Raw genomic sequence first — 18,539 nt, forward strand, 5'->3', positions numbered from 1 at the left:
CTTCGGGGTCAGGGTGCCCCAGATTCACCCCATCTTCGGGGTCAGGGCACCCCAGATTCACCCCATCTTCGGGGTCAGGGTGCCCCAGATTCACCCCATCTTCAGGGTCAGGGTGCCCCAGATTTACCCCACCTTCGGGATCAGGGTGCCCCAGATTCACCCCCCCCTCAGGATCAGGGTACCCTGGACCTAACCCACCTTCAGGGTCAGGACACCTGGACTTGACTTACCCTCAGGTGAATGACTGCATGGCCCCTGCTGCACTGTTGCCCACAGGCACCCAAGGATGCCTGGTTCCCTCCTGCTGCGTTGCCTGGGGTCTTTTCATTTAGGGGGTTCTGGGCCCAGGGCAGGTCAGGTTCTGGGCCCAGGGCAGGTCAGGTCCTGGGAGGTTGGGTGCTGGTTGCCCTCATGGCCTGGATGGAAGCCCCGTGGTTGGAGCTGAGCTAGCCAGGTTCCCTGGGCAGCATGTGGCCAGGTCCACATGTAGGAGTCACAGCCTAGGGAGGCCTAAACCCTCACTCGAGCCAGAGGCCACACAGCTGGAGAGGGCCCAGCACTGCTTCGGTTTCCACGGGAGGCTCCAGCCTGTGTCTGCTCAGCAGGGTACGCCAGGCCCACGGGCGCAGCCTGGACAGCCTGAGGACAGCCCTGAGGCTGAGGCCTCCACCCTGGACGTGTTCTCGGAGAGGCTGCCGCCCAGCGGGAGGATCACCAAGACAGAGTCCCTTGTCATCCCCTCCACCAGGTGACGGGAGCTCTATGCTGTCGGACGGGTCGGCCATGCAGCCATCAGGGGAGGGGCCGTTGGGGGCCTCTGTCAGGATGGGCTCCCTCAGACGCAGACAGCAGGTCCAGGGCCCCGTCCCTCTTCATAGAAAGGAGGAGCAAACCTGCTGCCCAGTGCCGGGTGTGGCGCCTGCAGCCTCAGATTCCACCCTACTGCTCGAGGCCTGCGGCCAGGCATGTCTGCCCTCCTGCAGGCGCCCCCTCCCCCACGGCCCCCTGAGTAGCCCCCGCCACAGCCAAAAGACACACATCCACCAGCTTGATTCTGTCAGGGTCTCAAGTTCATGTTTCTGTGACATTTGGGACTTTTTCCAAAGCAGTGAGTCTGGGCGCTGGCATTTACCTGGTGGCAGCAGCCAGGGACCTGTACCCAGGCTCCAGAGCGGTCACCCTGGCAGCCTCCATGCCCTGCACTGTCCTGCCCCTGGCTCTGGCCAGCTCTTGCCCTGGGCAGGGAGGGTGAGCCCAGTCCTCACGGTGACTCCAAGGCTCCCAGCCTGTCTCAACAGCCTCACAGGGAGAGCTGCATGGGGTCCCCTCGAGGTCATGGTCTCACTTGTACTCAGCTGCCGCTGTGGCCCTCCCGGGGCTCGTGGCCCCCCGGCCATCAGTCGGCCCTGTGCTTGTCTTTCCCTGTCCCCACCACGACGTGTAGGCCACTGCAGGCCTGCCCCAGCCCCTGCCCCTGTTCCTGCTACAGCCACTTACCCTGTCCTGGTCCCCAACAGGTCCGAGGGGAAGCAGACTGGCCGACGGGGCCGGAGCACATCCCTGAAGGAGCGGCAGCCTGCACGGCCCCAGAACGAGCGGGCCAACAGCCTGGACAACGAGCGCTGCCCCGACTCCCGGAGCCAGCTGCAGGTGCAGGTGCAGGTGGGGTGGAGGGAGTGGCCCGCCCGGGGCAGGGCTCGTGGTCACCATGGCACCAATCAGGCCAGGGCGGAAGGAGAAGCACAGGGGCCGAGGGTTCCAGGCCATAGGGCATGGGGGCTTTGGAGGGCACCTGTTACACAGCAGGGTGGGTGGGTCCTGGGTTGGTTTGTCAGGAAGGCCGTGTGGACCCCAGGGTAAGTTCGAGTCCTCCTGCTGCCCTCCTTGGCCCAGGGGTGGTCTCCAAGCTGGCCAGCTCTCTTCCTGCTGCTGAGCCTCTGTGGCTGCAGGGGGAGCAGGGTTACGGTGGGCACCGGGGCTGGGGCGGTGGGGATGGGCGCTGTGCTGCTCTTCTGGGTCTGGACAGGCCTCTTGTGCCTCCAGATCCCGAGGAAGACTGTGTATGACCAGCTCAACCACATCCTCGTCTCTGACGACCAGCTTCCCGAAAACATCATCCTCGTCAACACCTCCGACTGGCAGGGGCAGGTGGGGGTGCGGGCTCATGGAATGGAGGGCTAGGGTGGAGGACAGAGGACAGGGGGCTCCTGTGCCCGCCCCCCGCCCCCGGCACACCCGGGTGCTGCAGCTGCTGGCTGTGGTCTGCCTGGCCGGGCCTGAGGTCTCTGGAGCCCCTGAGAGCTTTGATGAGGGTTGGGTGCTGGGTGGTCCGGGAGGCCGTGCCGAAGTCAGCGGCTGCCCATCCTCCGCCAGTTCCTCTCTGATGTCCTGCAGAGGCACACGCTCCCCGTGGTGTGCACGTGCTCTCCCGCAGACGTGCAGGCGGCCTTCAGCACCATCGTCTCGCGGATACAGAGATAGTGAGTTGGGCTCCACCCTGTGCTCACCGCCCTCGGGGTTGCCACACCCCAGCCTCTGCCCCTGGCACCAGGGCCGGGCTGTGGCTGGTGTCCACGGGGCCTGACCCTCAGGCTCCTTGGAGCCTGGCCTCTCCTCATTGCGGGCGGGAGCAGCAGCCTGGCGGGTGTCCGGTCACACTGGAAGGGTGACCACCTGGCCCGTCCTGGGAAACCTGGACCGAGGCTGTGATTATGTGGCCCTCAGCCTGGGCAGTTTCGGGCATGTGGCGTCCTGGGTCTGGGCGGCACCGGGGCGGTTGTGGCGTGAGCGGCCAACGGCACGGGGCCCCCAGACTCACACGGGCATCCTTGGATGGAGGACGGCTCCCCTGAGGCGTCTGTCCCCTCTCCGTCCCACCTGCCTCTGGCTCGCAGCTGCAACTGCAATTCCCAGCCCCCAACCCCCGTGAAGATCGCCGTGGCGGGGGCGCAGCATTACCTCAGTGCCATCCTGCGGCTCTTCGTGGAGCAGCTGTCCCACAAGACGCCCGACTGGCTCGGCTACATGCGCTTCCTGGTCATCCCGCTGGGTGAGCGGCGCGTCCGCCTGGGCCTGGCACAGCCGCGGTGTGGCGCCCCGGCTTGCTGTGCGTTTGTTTTAAATGTTTGAGACAGTACCACTGTTAATTCTAATTATACGCAAGATAACTTGATTGCCCTAAAACAGCCATTTGGGTCAAGGTAAAGCCGTCACCCTCTGAAGGGGCCAAGCCAGGCGTCCCCGCAATCCGTCGCTGTGGTAACTCGGCCGGTTTCCATTTCCAAGGTCAGAAGTACAAAGCAGGGCTGGTCATTAATCCTCTCCGCTCGTCCAGGTCCTGTGTCGTGGAACTCCATGACTTCTTTAGGTCCGTGCAAGGTGTCTTATTACAAACCCTATCCAGCCCGAATCTGTGACCAGCCGCAAGGTCTGGAGGCGGCGCCTCTCCTGTGTGGCCCTCGCGATGCCGACGCCACAGCCCTGAGCCAGCCAAGGCCTCCAAACGGTCATTTGTGCCCTGCTGGGCCCTCGTCGCTGGCACTCAGGGCTGTGGGGCCTCAGCTCAGGGCCATAGCTCCTTCCGTGAGGCCACAGGTGTCCACCAGGGAGGGGCGGTGGCGGGGTCAGCGGCAGGAAAGTAGGCTTGTCTGGAAGGCAGCACAGCAGGCCCAGGGTCAGGGGGGCCAGGTCTTGGACCACAGTGGGAGCCTTGTGGCCCCAAGTCTCCCGTGGTGACACTGGCCCCACCCCTGGCATGCAGGGTCGCACCCCGTGGCCAGGTACCTGGGCTCTGTGGACTACCGCTACAACAACTTCTTCCAGGACCTGGCCTGGAGAGACCTGTTCAACAAGCTGGAGGCCCAGAGTGCGGGTGAGGCCCGGGCGCGCCCCAGCCCCACGCCGCTGCGGGAGGAAGGGGCCCTGGTCTCCCCAGATGCCGTGCCCCGGAGGCCCTGCACCTGCTCACGCTCGGCCTCAAAGAAGAGGCCATGACAGGGCCCGCTGGGGCCCTGGCCAGGACGCCTCCTCTCCCCGAGCCTTAGCATGTTGGGAGCCGTGGGGCGTGTCTGGGAAGAGGCAGGTGCAGCCCTTCAGGTCTTGACACGCTTGCCCTGGTACCACCTTGAGAGCAGAGGACCAGGGCCCCTCAGCCGCAGCCAGCGAGCCCTGCTGCACTTCGGGGTGTGGAAGGCCTGGGCGGGGCAGCAGGGACACCCAGCTCAGCCCCGCTTGGAACCCCACCTGGCGCCAGCCCAACCTCCCCGCTTCCTCCCCCTCCTCCCCCTGCAGTACAGGACACGCCGGACATCGTGTCACGCATCACCCAGTATATCGCAGGTGCCAACTGTGCCCACCAGCTCCCCATTGCAGAGGCCATGCTGACCTACAAGCAGAAGAGGTAACGAGGTGGGCCCGGGCACCATGCCACAGGCTCCTGCCAGCCACCAACCCTCCACGGGCCTCCCCACCTGCTGCTGGGCTCGGCCTGGTGGCCACAGAGCCCTGCACTGGGCTTAGACCAGAGCCTGGGTCAGCCAGGCAGCTCCGGGGCCTCCCTGACCGTAGGCACTTCCCCGCACCCCGGGTCCCTCGTCATAAGCGTCATGTTTCCACCATTTCTGCACATGTTGAATCCCCGAGTGATGAGAAGTTGACAGGATGGATAGCTGTCACGGGGCCAGGGTGGTAGTGGCCCAGCCCCTCCAATCTGGGCACCTGTTCCTTCCACAGCCTGAGTTTCCTGGGATGGGGAACTGAGGGGTCCCTGGGCCCCAGGCCCCGGGGGTGAGTGATCAGCTCACATCCTCACCTGCCCAGAGCAGGACGGTGCTTAGGAGCTCCAGGCCAAAAGCCCCGTGGGAGACCCGTCTGTCCCACCTGTGCCTCCGCCCTGTACATCTGGCGCCAGCTGTCCCACCTTTCCCTAGACTGCCTGGGACAGAGCCAGCACCCATGGGCTCTCACGCAGGAGACCAAGCGAGGCGATCCCCGGAGGGCTTCTGAGGGCGTCGTAACATGTCTGTGTTTTCTCTTTTGATGGCTTTCTGAAAAGGAAAAAGCATTTTCATTTTGACTTTACCCTAAGGTATGGCTCTCTGGGTCTGCCTCCCACCCTGTCTGTCCCCAGGCTGGTCTTTAGGGCTTGTTTAGCAGTCGCCGTCTGCATCACCCTGCCGTCCTCTGTCTGGGCTGGGAGTCAGGCCCTGAGGGCCGCCAGCTGCAGGCGGAGAGCCAGCACAGGGGAGGGGACTTAGCCCCATAGGAGTCACTTTGCGCTGACGTGGACCCTTTTCCTTCGTCCGGCCTCACAGTGGGTCAGGAGAGCAGCACACCGGCCTCCAGTCTCCGGGCCAGGCCCTTGTGCTGGGACTCCACCCCAGAGCCCCGAAGTCTGCAGGTCAGCCAGCCAGGCCTCTCCTCCCTCTGTTTTGACCCTAGGTTTGGTTTAAGAAGTGGCCAGGTTTAGGCTGGGCACGGTGGCTCATGCCTGTAATCCCAATACTTTGGGAAGCTGAGGAGGGTGGATCACTTGAGGTCAGGAGTTTGAGACCAGCCTGGCCAACATGGTGAAACCCCATCTCTACAAAAACGCAAAAAAATTAGCCAGGCGTGGTGGTGCATGCCTGTAATCCCAGCGACTCAGGAGGCTAAGACAGGAGAATCACTTGAACCCAGGAGGCGGAGGTTGCAGTGAGCCAAGATCACGCCACTGCACTCAAGCCTGGTGACAGAGCGAGACTCCATCTCAAAAAAAAAAAAAAAGGGGGCCAGGTTTAGCCCCTCCTTGTTTTAAACTAAGAGCAAGTGGCCAATGTGGACCCCAGGGTCACATGGGCCAGGCTGTGTCCCAGGCCCTTCCCGTTTGTGAACTTGGCAGCAGCCCGGCAGGGACACTGGTGCTCCCTACACGTGGGGATGCCGAGGCCAGCGGTTAAGGAGCTAGCCCGGTGACGTGACAACCGGCGGCTGTGCCTCGGGCCACCTGCACGCTGCAGAGCCTGGCTCCCGGGGCCTCTCAAGCTCCCAGGGCCGGCAGAGAGGGTGTTCCTCCATCTCCTGTGGCTTACCTAGAGACGTGGCCAAACTACGAAGACCTCCAAATGGGGGTAAAGAGCTTTTGTGCTGAGACAGCTCCACCCCCTAAAACCTTTCATGTTTAGAGCCCAGTCCCAGGCACCCTTGGAACTGCCCTTTCAGACAGAGCCACCCATTTTCCTTGGCCAGGTGTATCCTGTGGCAGGGGGGCCCTGCTGGTCCTCCCGTGGGGCTCCTTCTCTGCCCCATCTTCTGCCTGAGTGAGGTCATTTGCTGTCCTAGGAAACCTGTCCCCACCCCCACCCCCAGTGCAGGGTAGCTGGGTCCCTGGGGCCCCCTTGCTGGAAACAGTGCAGGCCTAGGAGCTGCTCGAAGTGAGCAGCCTGGGACCACCCTCAGCTGCAGGGCTGGGTGCTCGGAAGACACAGGAGCGGGGCTGGGCATCCTGCGTCTTATCCTGCTAAACAAGCCTTTGCAGGTGAAAGACCAGCCATGGGGGCCTCCCTGCTGACCCCCAGTGGCCTGTGCCCTTGCCCCTGGCTGTGGCACGAAGAGTCTACAGCATGCTCTGGTTGCCCGGGCTGCCACAGGCCATGGATGCAGCTTCTTGCCTGTCCCAGATCAGCTCTCCCGAGCAGCAAGCCAGGGCCTTAGGAGACCCTAACACCTGCTCCCACCCCGTGCCTCCTGCCCCTGCCTCCGCGTTACAGGGGTGACACTGGCTGCCTGGGTGGGGCGGGCTGGAGCCCTGGAAGGCTGGAGGGAACCCAGTGAAGACACTGAGTGTCTTACCTGCTCTCTCTACCCAGAGGAGGGTCAGTCGGGAGGACAGGAGAGGTCAGGTGGTGGCACAGCCTTGTGGCTGGGACCTATGCAGAGTCCTCTCCAGCCAGGCTCCCCGTGAGAGCCCCTCCAGAGGTGACCTCCGCTGGCCCGCCCTCCCCTGCCCAGGATGGCACTCCTCCTGTGAGGGCAGGCCAGGCCTGGAGGGCGGCCACAGCCCCAGCCTGCTCGTGCCAGCCTGCTTGGGTAAAAAGGCTGCTCAGGCATCCAGCAGCTTCCCCAGGGCATCTGCACTCTCTGTGCCCCTTATACCCCTGACCGCTTTGCCTCCACGGAGTGTGTGACTCCAAGCTCAGGGTGAGGTCTCAGTGGCCAGCCGGTGTCACCCCTGTCATACCGGCCCACGTCTGGGGCCGAGTGCTGTCTGCATGGCCCAGAGGCGCAGCTTGGCTTTGAGAGTTCCAGCAACATCCCTGTGTTGTGATGTCTCCTGCGTTCGGCCCTCATCTGCCACACACTGCCCTGTGGGCCTCGGAGCAGAGCATGGACAGGAGGCCACCCTGCTGTGGCTGTTGGGGAGTCTGGCTTGGCAGAGGGCAGGTGGCCCTGGGGATGGGAGCCACCCATGCCCTGGGGACCAGGAGCCGCCTCCTGCCTTCTGTGCCTTCATGTGCCTGGAAGGACACTGATGTCACTGAGATTTCCAAACGCCGATCTGCCCGGTGAGGATAGCGGGATGTCCAGGACACGTCGAGGTGCTCCTGCCTGACAGCTGTGCACAGAGCCAGGGTGCTGCGGGGCCAAGAGGCCGCCCTGGGGCAGAGGCAGTCCTGAAAGCAGGATTCGCATCGCCTTATGTTATCTGAAATGGACAAGAGGGGAAAGTTTCTGTTTCAACTGTCTTCTCCTTAGAAGTGGAACTGGGCCGGGGGCATCTTTAATGGGATGGACGGAATCTGTAGGTGGTTTTACCAGGCCTTCTGCCGAGGTTAGGGTGGAAACTGTCCACGTTAGCGTCCGGGAAGGGTGGGTATTGCCTGCTGCTGTCCCCTCACGCTGGCGCAGCGAAGACTGGGAAGGGACCTGCTGGGACCAGCTGCAGGGGCTGCCTCCTGGGAGTCTGTTCTGGACCGGCCCTGGGCAGGGCTGTTTTGCTCGTGGACACACTGTGGGGACTGCTGGGATAAGCCTCTGCCCTGCAGGGCTCTTGGGGAGACAGTGCTGCTGGTCTGGGAGCTGGTGCTCCCGGCAGAGGCCAGGCTGGGCCTGTGGCATCCTCCCCAGGCCTGGTTCGGCAAGGGATTCTCCCTCAATGACCCTGTTTGGGAAAACAACCCAAGGGAGGGCTGGGGCCACTGGGCGGACCCATGTTCTACACCTGGTGCAGGGCTGTCCCTGAGGGAGCACCCTGCTGGCCTGGCCGTTCTCATCCTGGGTGTCGCCCTACACCGTGTGTGTGCCCGATGCCCCAGGGGCAGTGGCCACTCCTCTGCACCACGTGTGTGCCCGGAGCCCCAGGGGCAGTGGCCACTCCTCTGCACCGCGTGTGTGCCCGGAGCCCCAGGGGCAGTGGCCACCCCTCTGCACCGTGTGTGTGCCCGGAGCCCCAGGGGCAGTGGCCACCCCTCTGCACCGTGTGTGTGCCCGGAGCCCCAGGGGCAGTGGCCACCACTCTGCACCGCGTGTGCAGAGTCTCCACCCGTAAGAGCCACCTGCTACATCAGACTGCAGTTTGGGGATGCGAGATGGAAGAAACAGCAGGGCGAACTGCCCAGAGACAGCACCAGCCGCTGATGTGGTCTGGCCGAGGAAGCCAGGTGGGGAGGCACCTCCATGACAGTGCAGGCCGCGGGGAGCCTTGAGGCCAGGGGAGAGCAGGAAAGAGGGGAGCCAGAGCCAGCCCACCACTCAGGATAGGCCCTGCCCTGTGGGTCTTCCGTGGGGCCTAGGAGGAGATATGCCCCCCGCTCCCAGCTGTCTCAGGACCCTGTTCTGTGCTGACCCCTTGTCTTGTGGGAGAGCTCCGGGCCCAGCCCAGGCTGCAGTGGCACAGCCAGCAGGAGCCTGCCCGAGCTGGACCACAGGACAGCCCTGCCTGAGCCGCCCACGTCGGAAGGGAAGACAGACGCGTCCTCTCTGCAGCCCCACGGCTCTGGCTTCTTCACATGGATGGGCTGTTACTGACTTCCAGGAGAGGCCGCTGTTCTGCCGGATGTTGTGTGGAGTCAAGTCCAGGCAAAACCTCCACCGCTCACCGAGCCCATCAGCTCACTCAGGCACGACCGGCCTGGGCATGCTGGGCCCGCCTGCAGGCCACGCGTGGGGCATTCTGGTAGAACACGGAGGTCTACTGCGGTCCACGGCAGCCAAAGCCTGGCCTCTCCTGTGGCGTGGACATTACCCAGATGGTCTGGAGGAAACCTCCCTGCCCTGGCTTTGGTGCTGCTGATCACTGGAGAAGGCCCCGGTTGTTCCCGACAGTCCCGGGGCACAGGCAGCTGCCCTCCTCCCAGTGGAGCAGGGAGCGCCCAGCTCGGTGGGGCAGTGGAGGCGCAGGCTGGACGGGGCTGAGCTGGCTGTGTGGCGTCAGGCACTGAGGATCGCAGAGTGAATCCCTCGGCGGAGCTGTGCCTTCTGGCCTGGCCGCCTGCCCATGGGTGCACAGAGGCCCATTTGTCCTTCCCGCATGGCGGCATGGCAGAAGGGGCCAGGCCAGGGCCGGCAGTGGTTGGGGATGGGTGAGGCTGGGGCACACTGGGCAGGGCCGACTGGGGCAGGGCTGTCTGGCGGGGCCACGCCAGGTTCTCAGGCCAAGAGGGAGCTGTGCCCACCGTGCGGGGCTGTGCCCTGAGGAGAGCTTAACTGTCTGTTTCCTTGCTCTTAGCCCTGACGAAGAGTCCTCCCAAAAGTTCATTCCGTTTGTTGGGGTGAGTACTGGCCAGCTGTCGGTGACGGGAAACCACTCACCCGCCAACACATCTTATAGTCAGAGTGTTTGGGGATTGACGACATTCCAGAACCCTTCCACAGATGTAGCTGGGTATTTGCCTTCCCATGCGGCCTGTTTCAAGCTTGCTTCCTTCCCCTGCTGGAGCGGGTGTGGGCCCGGAGGTTGCTGGTTTCCCCCAGCGCTGCCTGGGGGGCCGATATGTGGAAGCAGAGACAGGTTGGTGGGGCAAGGCCTCAGGGACACCCAGCGGGCTTGGCCCAGCGTCTCGGGAGAGGAGACTGCCTCCCGGGTGGGGAGGGCGCCTCTGTCCTCTAGGAGCCCAAGGCCACGAGGGAGCTTCTCTTTGCCCACTCTGGGGCTGTGGCCTCCGGGTGTGTGGGCTTCGGTTCCTGCCCAAGGCAAGGGCTGCTTCTGCCAGTCAGGCCGATTCCTGCCAGGCCTGGGTTTCCACACCTGCCTCCTGTCCATTTTTTCATCCCATTGTGTGGCCTCCCTCCCGCCAGGTGTCTGCTGTGAGATCCATGGGGCCTGGCAGATGAGTTGCCCAGGCAGGGGAGGGGTCTCTGGGCCTCAGTTTCCCCACTGGTGGAACAGAGGCCTTTCCATGCACCGTACAGCGGCTGGGTCTGCTGCGGGCTCTGGGGCGATGGCCGGCCCTCTGAGAGGGCAGAGTTCATCTTGAACAGCAGCTGCTTAAGACGCTTTCTGCACTGACGAGTACCTGTGCTCAGGCACGCAGGCCTTCCCTCAACCGAGGCCCTGTTCTGTCACTGGGATTCGTGGTGGATCTACGCAGCCACCTGTGGCTTGTGGCTGCCACGTGGGGCCTACCAGGTCCTGGGTCTATCCTGTCAGCCCACCAGGGTCCCTCCCGCCAGTGTCCTGGTCTTACTGGACACATGGTTTGCTGCTGCCCTGAGGGCTACCCTTGGGAGAGGGCAGTCCCTCCTGCTGAACCCATGCTCCCTGAGCGCTGTCTGTCCCCACGTGGCTGCCCTGAGCTCGGCTCTGCTCCACAGATGGGGAGAGAAGGCAGGAGGGACCCAGCGCTGTCCTGGCCCTCCTGTATCATGGGAGCGGTGGCCACAGGGGGAGGGCGCTGGGCAAGCTGAACCGCATGGCTTCCACCAGCCAGTGCCTGTCACTTTCCAGGTTGTGAAGGTTGGAATTGTGGAGCCATCCTCGGCCACATCAGGTAACCCCATCCTACCCTGAGGCCTTGTGAGTGGCCCATGGGTAGCGGTCCTGACACCTTCATGGGTGCCTTGAGCCCTGGGGGAGCACTGTCACTCTGGTCCTGCAGACCAGACCAGCCCTTTGGGGCCTGACAGCCGCCGAGTCCCAGTCTGGCTGTGGTGCTTCTGCTCCACACGGGGTTTGTCCTTCAGGGACCGCTGTCCTCCTGAAGCCCCATACCAAGGCCAGCAGGGCCTTCTTCCCAAACCCAGGAGAATCCGAGACCTTCCCATTTCACACAGGCCACTGGGGACTCCCACCCTGCACTCCCAGGGGCTGCCTGGCCTTCTGGCCACATCCTGGTGCCACCCGGGCAGAGCAACAGGTGGGCTCAGCCTGCTCTGTGACTCCTCCCCAAAGGCGACTCGGACGACGCGGCCCCCTCGGGCTCTGGTGCGCTCTCTTCCACCCCACCGTCCACGTCTCCTGCGGCCAAGGAGGCGTCACCCACCCCACCCTCCTCCCCGTCGGTGAGCGGAGGCCTGTCCTCCCCCAGGTAAAGACGCGGGTCAGTCTCTTTCACTTGCCCGCCCCATCACGTGCCGCCTGATTCGGTCATCCCCACGTCACTTCCACCTCCCAGGGCACCTGTCCTGTCAGCTGCACAGGTGGAGGGGCTCTGCAGGTCGGCTGGGTCCTCTCCTGCCACAGCGGGGGTTGGAGGCAGGACCTCTGGGGGACGGAAACTGCTGGACGGTGAATAAATGTGGGTGCTGTGCTGCGCTGTCTCTTGGCTCTGCACACAGTCAGGGCTTTTTTTTTTTGAGACGGAGTCTTGCTTTGTCTCCAGGCTGGAGTGCAGTGGCATGATCTCAGCTCACTGCAACCCCATCTCCCAGGTTCAAGTGATTTCCCTGCCTCAGCCTCCTGAGTAACTGACTGCAGGCGCATGCACCACACCCGGCTAATTATTTGTATTTTAGTAGAGATGGGGTTTCACCACGGTGCCAGGATAATCTCGATCTCCTGACCTCGTGATCCGCCCACCTCTGCCTCCCAGAGTGCTGGGATTACAGGCATGAGCCACTGCACCCGACCCTACACAGTTGGGGCTTTTAAAAAGCAAGCTGAGGGCAGAAGGCGCAAGAGACGGGAATCTCTAGACAGTCCCATGGGGTTAGCTTCGACAGCAATGCGGTGGCCCCGCTAGCCTGCCTGGGTCTCTCCAGAGCAGGCCTCACTCAAGTGGAGCTACGCCGTTGGGGGGTGTGGGGCCCGAGGCCAGGCGTGGTGTCGGTGCTGTGTGCAGGGCTCCCACCACAGGCCCCCGGCCCCCGCCTCCAGTGTTTGTAGCCTCCAGCTCCTTCCAGGCTGAGCATGAGGGAGCTGGTTCACGTGGGCCCTCAAGACTATGAGGGGCAGCGCGGAGAGTGGGTGGACAGGCTGCCCAGGCCGAGGGCTCCTGTCACCAGGCTCCCTGTAATTTGTGCAGGACCCTCCTGGGGGTGACCGGGCTGTGGGCAGTTCCACAGAGCAGGCTTCAAGCCCCCGGCCTTCCTCTGCTGGCAAGTTGGGGCAGGTGCTGGCCGTCACCCCCTGGCCTGTCACAGGGACAGTGACGCCCCCATCACCAGGCGCAAGGATGCAGGTGTGAGCACCTCCCTCTGCCTTTCCCAGCCAGGGCGTCGGTGCCGAGCTGATGGGGCTGCAGGTGGACTACTGGACGGCAGCACTGCCCGCGGACAGGAAGAGGGACACCGAGAAGAAGGACCTGCCCGCCACCAAAAACACGCTCAAGTGCACTTTCCGGTCCCTCCAGGTCAGCAGGCTGCCCAGCAGCGGCGAGGCCGCGGCCACGCCCACCATGTCCATGACCGTGGTCACCAAGGAGAAGAACAAGAAGGGTGAGGTGGGGCGACTCGGTGGGAGAGGGTGGCTCGAAGCCTGCAGGGATGGCAGCCCCCAGCTGGCCTTGGGCGACCCACGTGCACAGATAGGCAGGGCCGGCGGGGTGAGGGAGCATGACCTGAGGGCAGTGAGGGTCAGGCAGTTGTGACCGGAGCCTCAGGCAGAGGCCAGCTGAGCCGGTCACCGTGGAAGGCAGGTTTCCTGGGTGTGCAGGGCCGAGCCTTCCCCACACACCCCGGGCCTGGCCCTGCAGGAGCAGCACGATGATGGCGCGGCGTCTCTTCTCCTCCCAGTGATGTTTCTGCCCAAGAAAGCCAAGGACAAGGACGTGGAATCCAAGAGCCAGTGCATCGAGGGCATCAGCCGGCTCATCTGCACCGCCAGACAGCAGCAGAACATGCTTCGGGGTGAGCACTGTGCTCCCGGGCACTGGGGAGCGGGGTGCAGGTGGGAGCACGGCAGGGCCGCTGCGGGGCCTCCGTGTAAAGCGCGCCTGCCACGACCTGAGGTGTACGCACGTCCGATGAAGCCCTTGGTGAGGCTGACAGCTTTCTAAATGCTGAGAAAGAAGTGTTCAACCCTTTCTTCTTTTTTAAGAATAATGACTTTATTTTTATTTTTTTATATCAGCAACTGCATCTACAGACTTCTTTTTTTGTTTTGAGACGGAGTTTTGCTCTTCAACTGGGCTGGAGTGCAGTGGTGTGATCCCGGCTCACTGCAAACTCCGCCTCCCAGGTTCAGGCGATGCTCCTGCCTCAGCCTCCCAAGTAGCTGGGACTACAGGCATCCGCCACCACGCCTGGCTAATTTTTTTGTATTTTTAATACAGACCGGGGTTTTGCCACATTGGGCAGGCTGGTCTCGAACTCCTGCCCTCAGGTGATCCCCCCCGCCTCGGCCTCCCAAACTGCTGGGATTACAGGTGTGAGCCACCATGTCCAGCCTAAAAATGATGACTTATAATTTTAAAGTGTTCTAGAGAAGATGCTCTGCAATTAACTGTTTGAGAAACGGAGCTCAGGTCAGATGACCTCCGGGTTGATGTGGCTCTGTCTCCCCACAGGGGTCTCTGTTTTAAGGGGGCTCCCAGTGTCTTCTCCCCACACCTGTGCAGGTGGAGGCGGATGTGTACAAGTAGCGCCTGGTGGAAGGAGGTGGGGTCTGATTCTTCCATCTGCAGGCAGCCCTGGGGGAGATGCCAGCCCCAGGGCTCTGAGGTGCGGGAGGGTAGGGGGCAGAAAGGGTATCCTCAGGAGCCAGCGTGGCCCTGGATCCCTGAGTCCCTGAGGAGGGTGCCAGTGTCCTCCAACATGGGGCTCCTTCTCATCCTGCACCCCGGCTGCTACCCAGCCCGGTGGGCTAGGCAGGCAGGTGGGCAGGCCAGGCAGGCGGGCAGGGTAGGCAGGCTGGGCAGGAAGAGTGGACTGGTGGGCAGGCAGGGTGGGCAGGCGGGCAGGCTGGGCAGGAAGGGTAGACCAGCGGGCGGGCAGAGTGGGCGGGCGGGCAGGCTGGGCAGGAAGGGTGGACCAGCGGGCGGGCAGAGTGGGTGGGCGGGCAGGCGGACAGGTGGGCAGGTGGTCAGGCAGCCCTCTCCCACAGTCCTCATCGACGGTGTGGAGTGCAGCGACGTCAAGTTTTTCCAGCTGGCCGCGCAGTGGTCCTCCCACGTGAAGCACTTCCCCATCTGCATCTTTGGACACTCCAAGGCCACCTTCTAGCCCCGCCCCAAGCGCCCACCACGCTGGGAGGGGCCCAGCTGCGTGTCTGTTAACATTTCAGTCTACTACAGAGACAGACCCTTAAACACAGAGAGAAACAGTCTTAAGTATGAACGTGCTCACAGCCTGGAAACTAACGGGGCAGCTCCCGCCGGGAGCCGAGTAACTGCTCTGCTTATTAACCTGAGCGCTGGGCCCGGGCTGGGAGGCCAGAAGGACCGTGCCGACCGCGGACGTGGAAGGTGTGCTCTGGCTCCACAGGCCGGGAGGGTTCTCGCCTTCGCGTCCTGTCCTTCCTGGAAGTCGGGACTCTGCTTCCTCAGGGAGCCCGGGCCAGGCGGAGCTTGGTGGCCACAGGCCGCTCGGTCCCCTTGGGGTGTCCTGAGTTAAGCCTGGGGGGCCATCCTGCCTGCCTGAGAGACGCCCCCAGCACCGCACACTCGTGGTTCCCAATAAACTCCTGCCTGTGGCGGAGGTTTTATAGCAGCAGATCTTTTTAATGCTTTTAAATACATGTTATAATGTAGCTGCCAAACATGTTGCTCTTCTGAAGTCCCCCTGGGGCTGGGCAGAGCCAGCAGAGCCAATCCCCGCTCCCCAGCCCTGCCCACCCGCCTCCCACCTTTCCTCAGCAGAGCCTGCCCCAACTCCAGCCCTGCCCACCCCGCCTCACACCTTCCCCTCTTAGGCTGTTCTTGAGATACTGTGACGCCTCTGCGTGTAGTCCCTGCCCCAAACTTAGCACACACAGGGGCCTCCAGGCAGCCCCAGAAAATGTTCCAGAGCCCAGCTTGGGACACGGTGAGAGCCGCTGGGGTCGGCCTGAGGGTGAGGGCTGCTGCTTCCTGCTCCTGCTCCAGTGGGCATATCTGAGGGTGGCCACATGGGTGTCTGGGTTGAGATCCAGGTTTTGGTGAATGTGGGGCAGGCGTCCAGGTGTGTGTGTGTCACCTGCCGCAACACTGGTCAGTGAAGATTGCAGCAGGATGGCCTGACCACTGGGGCCGGCTCTTTGGAGCTGTGGGTGTAGCCAGGTACCCTGTCCAGGGCCTGGGAGCCTCTCCAGTCCACACTCCTCAGTGTGTGTCGGATTCCATGCCCTCCACACAGCAGGAGAGGGGCCTCCCCAACTGCACCTGCTCCTCAGTCCTGCTTCTCCCCAGCAAGCCTGCACTCTGGGGTCTCCATAGGAGAGAACCAAGGAAGCCAGGGACCCCCAGTGACTCTGGTTGCCCCTGGGGGCCTCTGGGCCTGGTTTCGTAAGATGGAGCACTGTGCAAGGCCACGCTCAGAAAGCTGACAAACAGGGCAGGGTGGGCCTCGAGCCTGGGCTGGAGGGGTCGCCACCCTTGTTGGCCTGAGAAATGGTCCATGTTTCTTGTGATTGCCCTGCTCTTCCCATGCCCCCCCTCCCCCGCCAGGTGGCTGAACAGGGTGCTTTTGTTGTGGCGAGGTGCCAGGATGTGACCTGGGGTGGGACCTCAGCCCCCTGGGTTCAGGGCTCAGAGGTAGCTGATGTGCAGCGCCAAGTCGGAGCCCCTCCCAACCAGAACCCCTCCATGCCAGGGCCCCTCCCAACCAGAACCCCTCCATGCCAGGGCCCCTCCCAACCAGAACCCCTCCATGCCAGGGCCTCCAGCTTCACCTGGGACCAGGAGCCTGAGGCACACCCTGTCGGGAGGGGGTAGGAAGGCCTCTCACTGAATCCGGGCTTCAGGCCCTGTCCCGAGAAGGGTCTGGGGTGAGGGTGTGGGTCCCTGGGTTGGTGGCCTCTGACCCTGGCAACACTCAAAACAGGTGGGACCCTGACCTCCCCCTCATTCCAGCTGCCCAGTGCTGGGCTCCAGACCAGAGCGTCTGTTTTTCTTCTCCTCCAGTCTCTTTTTTTTTTTTTGAGACGGAGTCTCGCTCGTGTCACCCAGGCCAGAGTGCAGTGGTGCAGTCTCGGCTCACTGCAGCCTCTGCCTCCTGGGTTCAAGTGATTCTCCTGCCTCAGCCTCCTGAGTAGCTGGGATTACAAGCGCCTGCCACCACACCTGGCTATTATTTTTGTATTTTTAGTAGAGATGGGGTTTTGCCATGTTTGCCAGGCTGGTCTTGGACTCCCGACCTCAAGTGATCCACCTGCCTCGGCCTCTCAAAGTGCCGGGATTACAGGTGTGAGCCACTGTGTCGCCTGCTCTTCAGTTTCTTTCCCAAAGATGAAGGTGGAAACATCCTTGCCGTGGCTTTCTGGCCTCGGAGCAGGTTTTAGAGGAAGGGGCCACAGGCTGCCTAGTGCATCCTGGCTGTGGGTGGCCCCTTTCCTGGAGCCCTCCTGCCTACCCCACACCTCCCCATCTGGCTCTGCAAGGGGATAACATGGCAGACTCTCCATCCAGCAGCTGGGGGTTCTGGTGGCACTCCTGCGCCCCTGCCACTGCTGGTCTGCAGGTCTGCCTTGCACCCAAGAGCCACCCCATGCCCAGTGCCACGGGGGTTAGGCAGACGAGACCTGGGCTGGGCTCGCGCCCTGTGCTTCAGTTGTCCCACTGGTTAGGATAGTGGCGCTTCCCCTGCCTACCTCACAGAGCTGTTTGAGGGTGCATGGTGGAGCACTCTGCCCCTCCAAGGACAACCAAAACCAAAGCCATCTGACAGCCAGTGCGGTAAGGGCAGCGGGTATGTGAGGTGAGCACACCCGAGACCTTGGCCGGGGACTGGCCCCGCAGGATGGAAGGCAGCCCTTGTAGAGTTGGGCTCAGCCCCGTCAGCCTCAAAGGTTAGGCCGCCGGTCACCACCGAGGCGCCCCTCCAGCCTGGTGGCCACCTTCCACTATTACGTAGACAGACTCCATCCTCCATCCTCGACGAGGCGAGTCGGGGGCCAGTGGCCCGCTGCCTTCATCTTCCATGTTGGTCTCTGGGCACACAGGCCAGTGCCCTGGGTCAGTGCCTCGGCCACAGCTGGGGCCGGAGAGGGCCCCTGGGTGAGAGCTGCGGGGGTGGTGGTGAGAGCAGGGCGCTGCAGGGGGCTGGCAGCCTCGTCATGCCGTCCTCATTCCCGGAGGGAAAGACCTGAGTGCCTCCGGCCTTCCTCCGGGAATGAATTCCTCATGAAAACCACCAGACCGCTTGTTCCGAGCGCCGCGGCCAGACCCCTCCTGTTCCTGAGCCGCCCCTCCCCAGCCCCGTCCTCTCGCCTGCGGTGTGGGCTGCGGGTACCCCCGAAGCCTGACCCCGCAGGCGCAGACCCCCGTGCGGCTCATTGTGCATTGTTTGGTTTCTAGGCTGTGTGTGTTGCTAGTTATTCTTTTTTTAATGAAACCCGGCATTGATGTAAATAGCTTTTTGGGGAGCGGACTCTCATCTGTCACGTAGTGACCGTGTGGACTATTTTAAGGTGCTGATGCGACACTAATAAACCCGGAGGGGCTGCCCGTGCCTGCGGTGTGATTCTCTCGGCCGTCCGCCCCTCGGGGGCTCGCGCAGAGCGGCCGCAGCGCCTCCCTCCCGCCCACGCGCCCCGTTCCGGGTCCGCCTCGCCGCAGCCCTGCGGCACCGCGCGCGGGGAGGCGGCCCGGGGCGAGGCGGCCTCGCGCCGCGGGAAGGGTGCGGGGCCGAAGGGGGCTCGGGCGTTAGAGCTCAACGCTCAGGTCTGCGCCTAGGGAGACCCCAGCGGCGGTTGCGCCGGGGACCACGAGGCCGCGCCCGCCCACATACCCCGAAACGGAGCCCAGGACGCAGGCGCGGAACAGACCGGAAGCGGAAGCGGAACCCTTGGGGGCGGGGCCTGCATCAGCGGAAGTTCCGGAGCGAGGCGCCCACCCCTCGGGCCGCGGTGCGCCCCACCCGTCACCTTGCGGCCCCTCCGTCCGCGGCGGCTCCGCCCCGCGTCTGTCTCCGGGCGCCCGCGTTCCCCCCACCGCTGACCGCCTTCCTGTGTGCCCCGCCCCGCGGCGAACCCCAGGGTGCCCCGGCTTCCA

General features: G+C 63.5%; 1 protein-coding gene and 1 pseudogene across 6 annotated transcripts in view; both read left to right on the forward strand.

Moving 5' to 3' along the window:
- PACS2 (phosphofurin acidic cluster sorting protein 2) overlaps positions 1–15,063 on the forward strand; it is an 82,453-nt gene extending 67,390 nt beyond the window's left edge. For 2 of the 6 annotated variants that reach the window (XM_064375274.1, XM_064375275.1), the window contains exons 12-25: positions 603–748; positions 1,518–1,656; positions 2,044–2,148; positions 2,374–2,480; positions 2,895–3,049; positions 3,761–3,871; positions 4,291–4,399; positions 5,054–5,086; positions 9,704–9,746; positions 10,922–10,964; positions 11,366–11,501; positions 12,623–12,849; positions 13,147–13,260; positions 14,456–15,063. In XM_064375274.1, coding sequence (XP_064231344.1) covers positions 603–748; positions 1,518–1,656; positions 2,044–2,148; positions 2,374–2,480; positions 2,895–3,049; positions 3,761–3,871; positions 4,291–4,399; positions 5,054–5,086; positions 9,704–9,746; positions 10,922–10,964; positions 11,366–11,501; positions 12,623–12,849; positions 13,147–13,260; positions 14,456–14,574 — 1,587 coding nt within the window. In that variant the 3' untranslated portion in view covers positions 14,575–15,063. The remainder of the gene's footprint in view (positions 1–602; positions 749–1,517; positions 1,657–2,043; positions 2,149–2,373; positions 2,481–2,894; positions 3,050–3,760; positions 3,872–4,290; positions 4,400–5,053; positions 5,087–9,703; positions 9,747–10,921; positions 10,965–11,365; positions 11,502–12,622; positions 12,850–13,146; positions 13,261–14,455) is intronic. The other 4 variants (XM_064375270.1, XM_064375271.1, XM_064375272.1 and 1 more) reach the window with 4 other exon arrangements.
- A 285-nt stretch (positions 15,064–15,348) lies between these two features.
- Positions 15,349–17,997, forward strand: LOC105730079 (uncharacterized; annotated as a pseudogene).
- Positions 17,998–18,539: the final 542 nt, after the last annotated feature.

Source organism: Aotus nancymaae, unplaced genomic scaffold, assembly GCF_030222135.1.
Source record: "Aotus nancymaae isolate 86718 unplaced genomic scaffold, 86718_ANA_hifiasm-v0.15.2.pri h1tg000011l, whole genome shotgun sequence".
NCBI classification, from domain to species: domain Eukaryota; kingdom Metazoa; phylum Chordata; class Mammalia; order Primates; family Aotidae; genus Aotus; species Aotus nancymaae.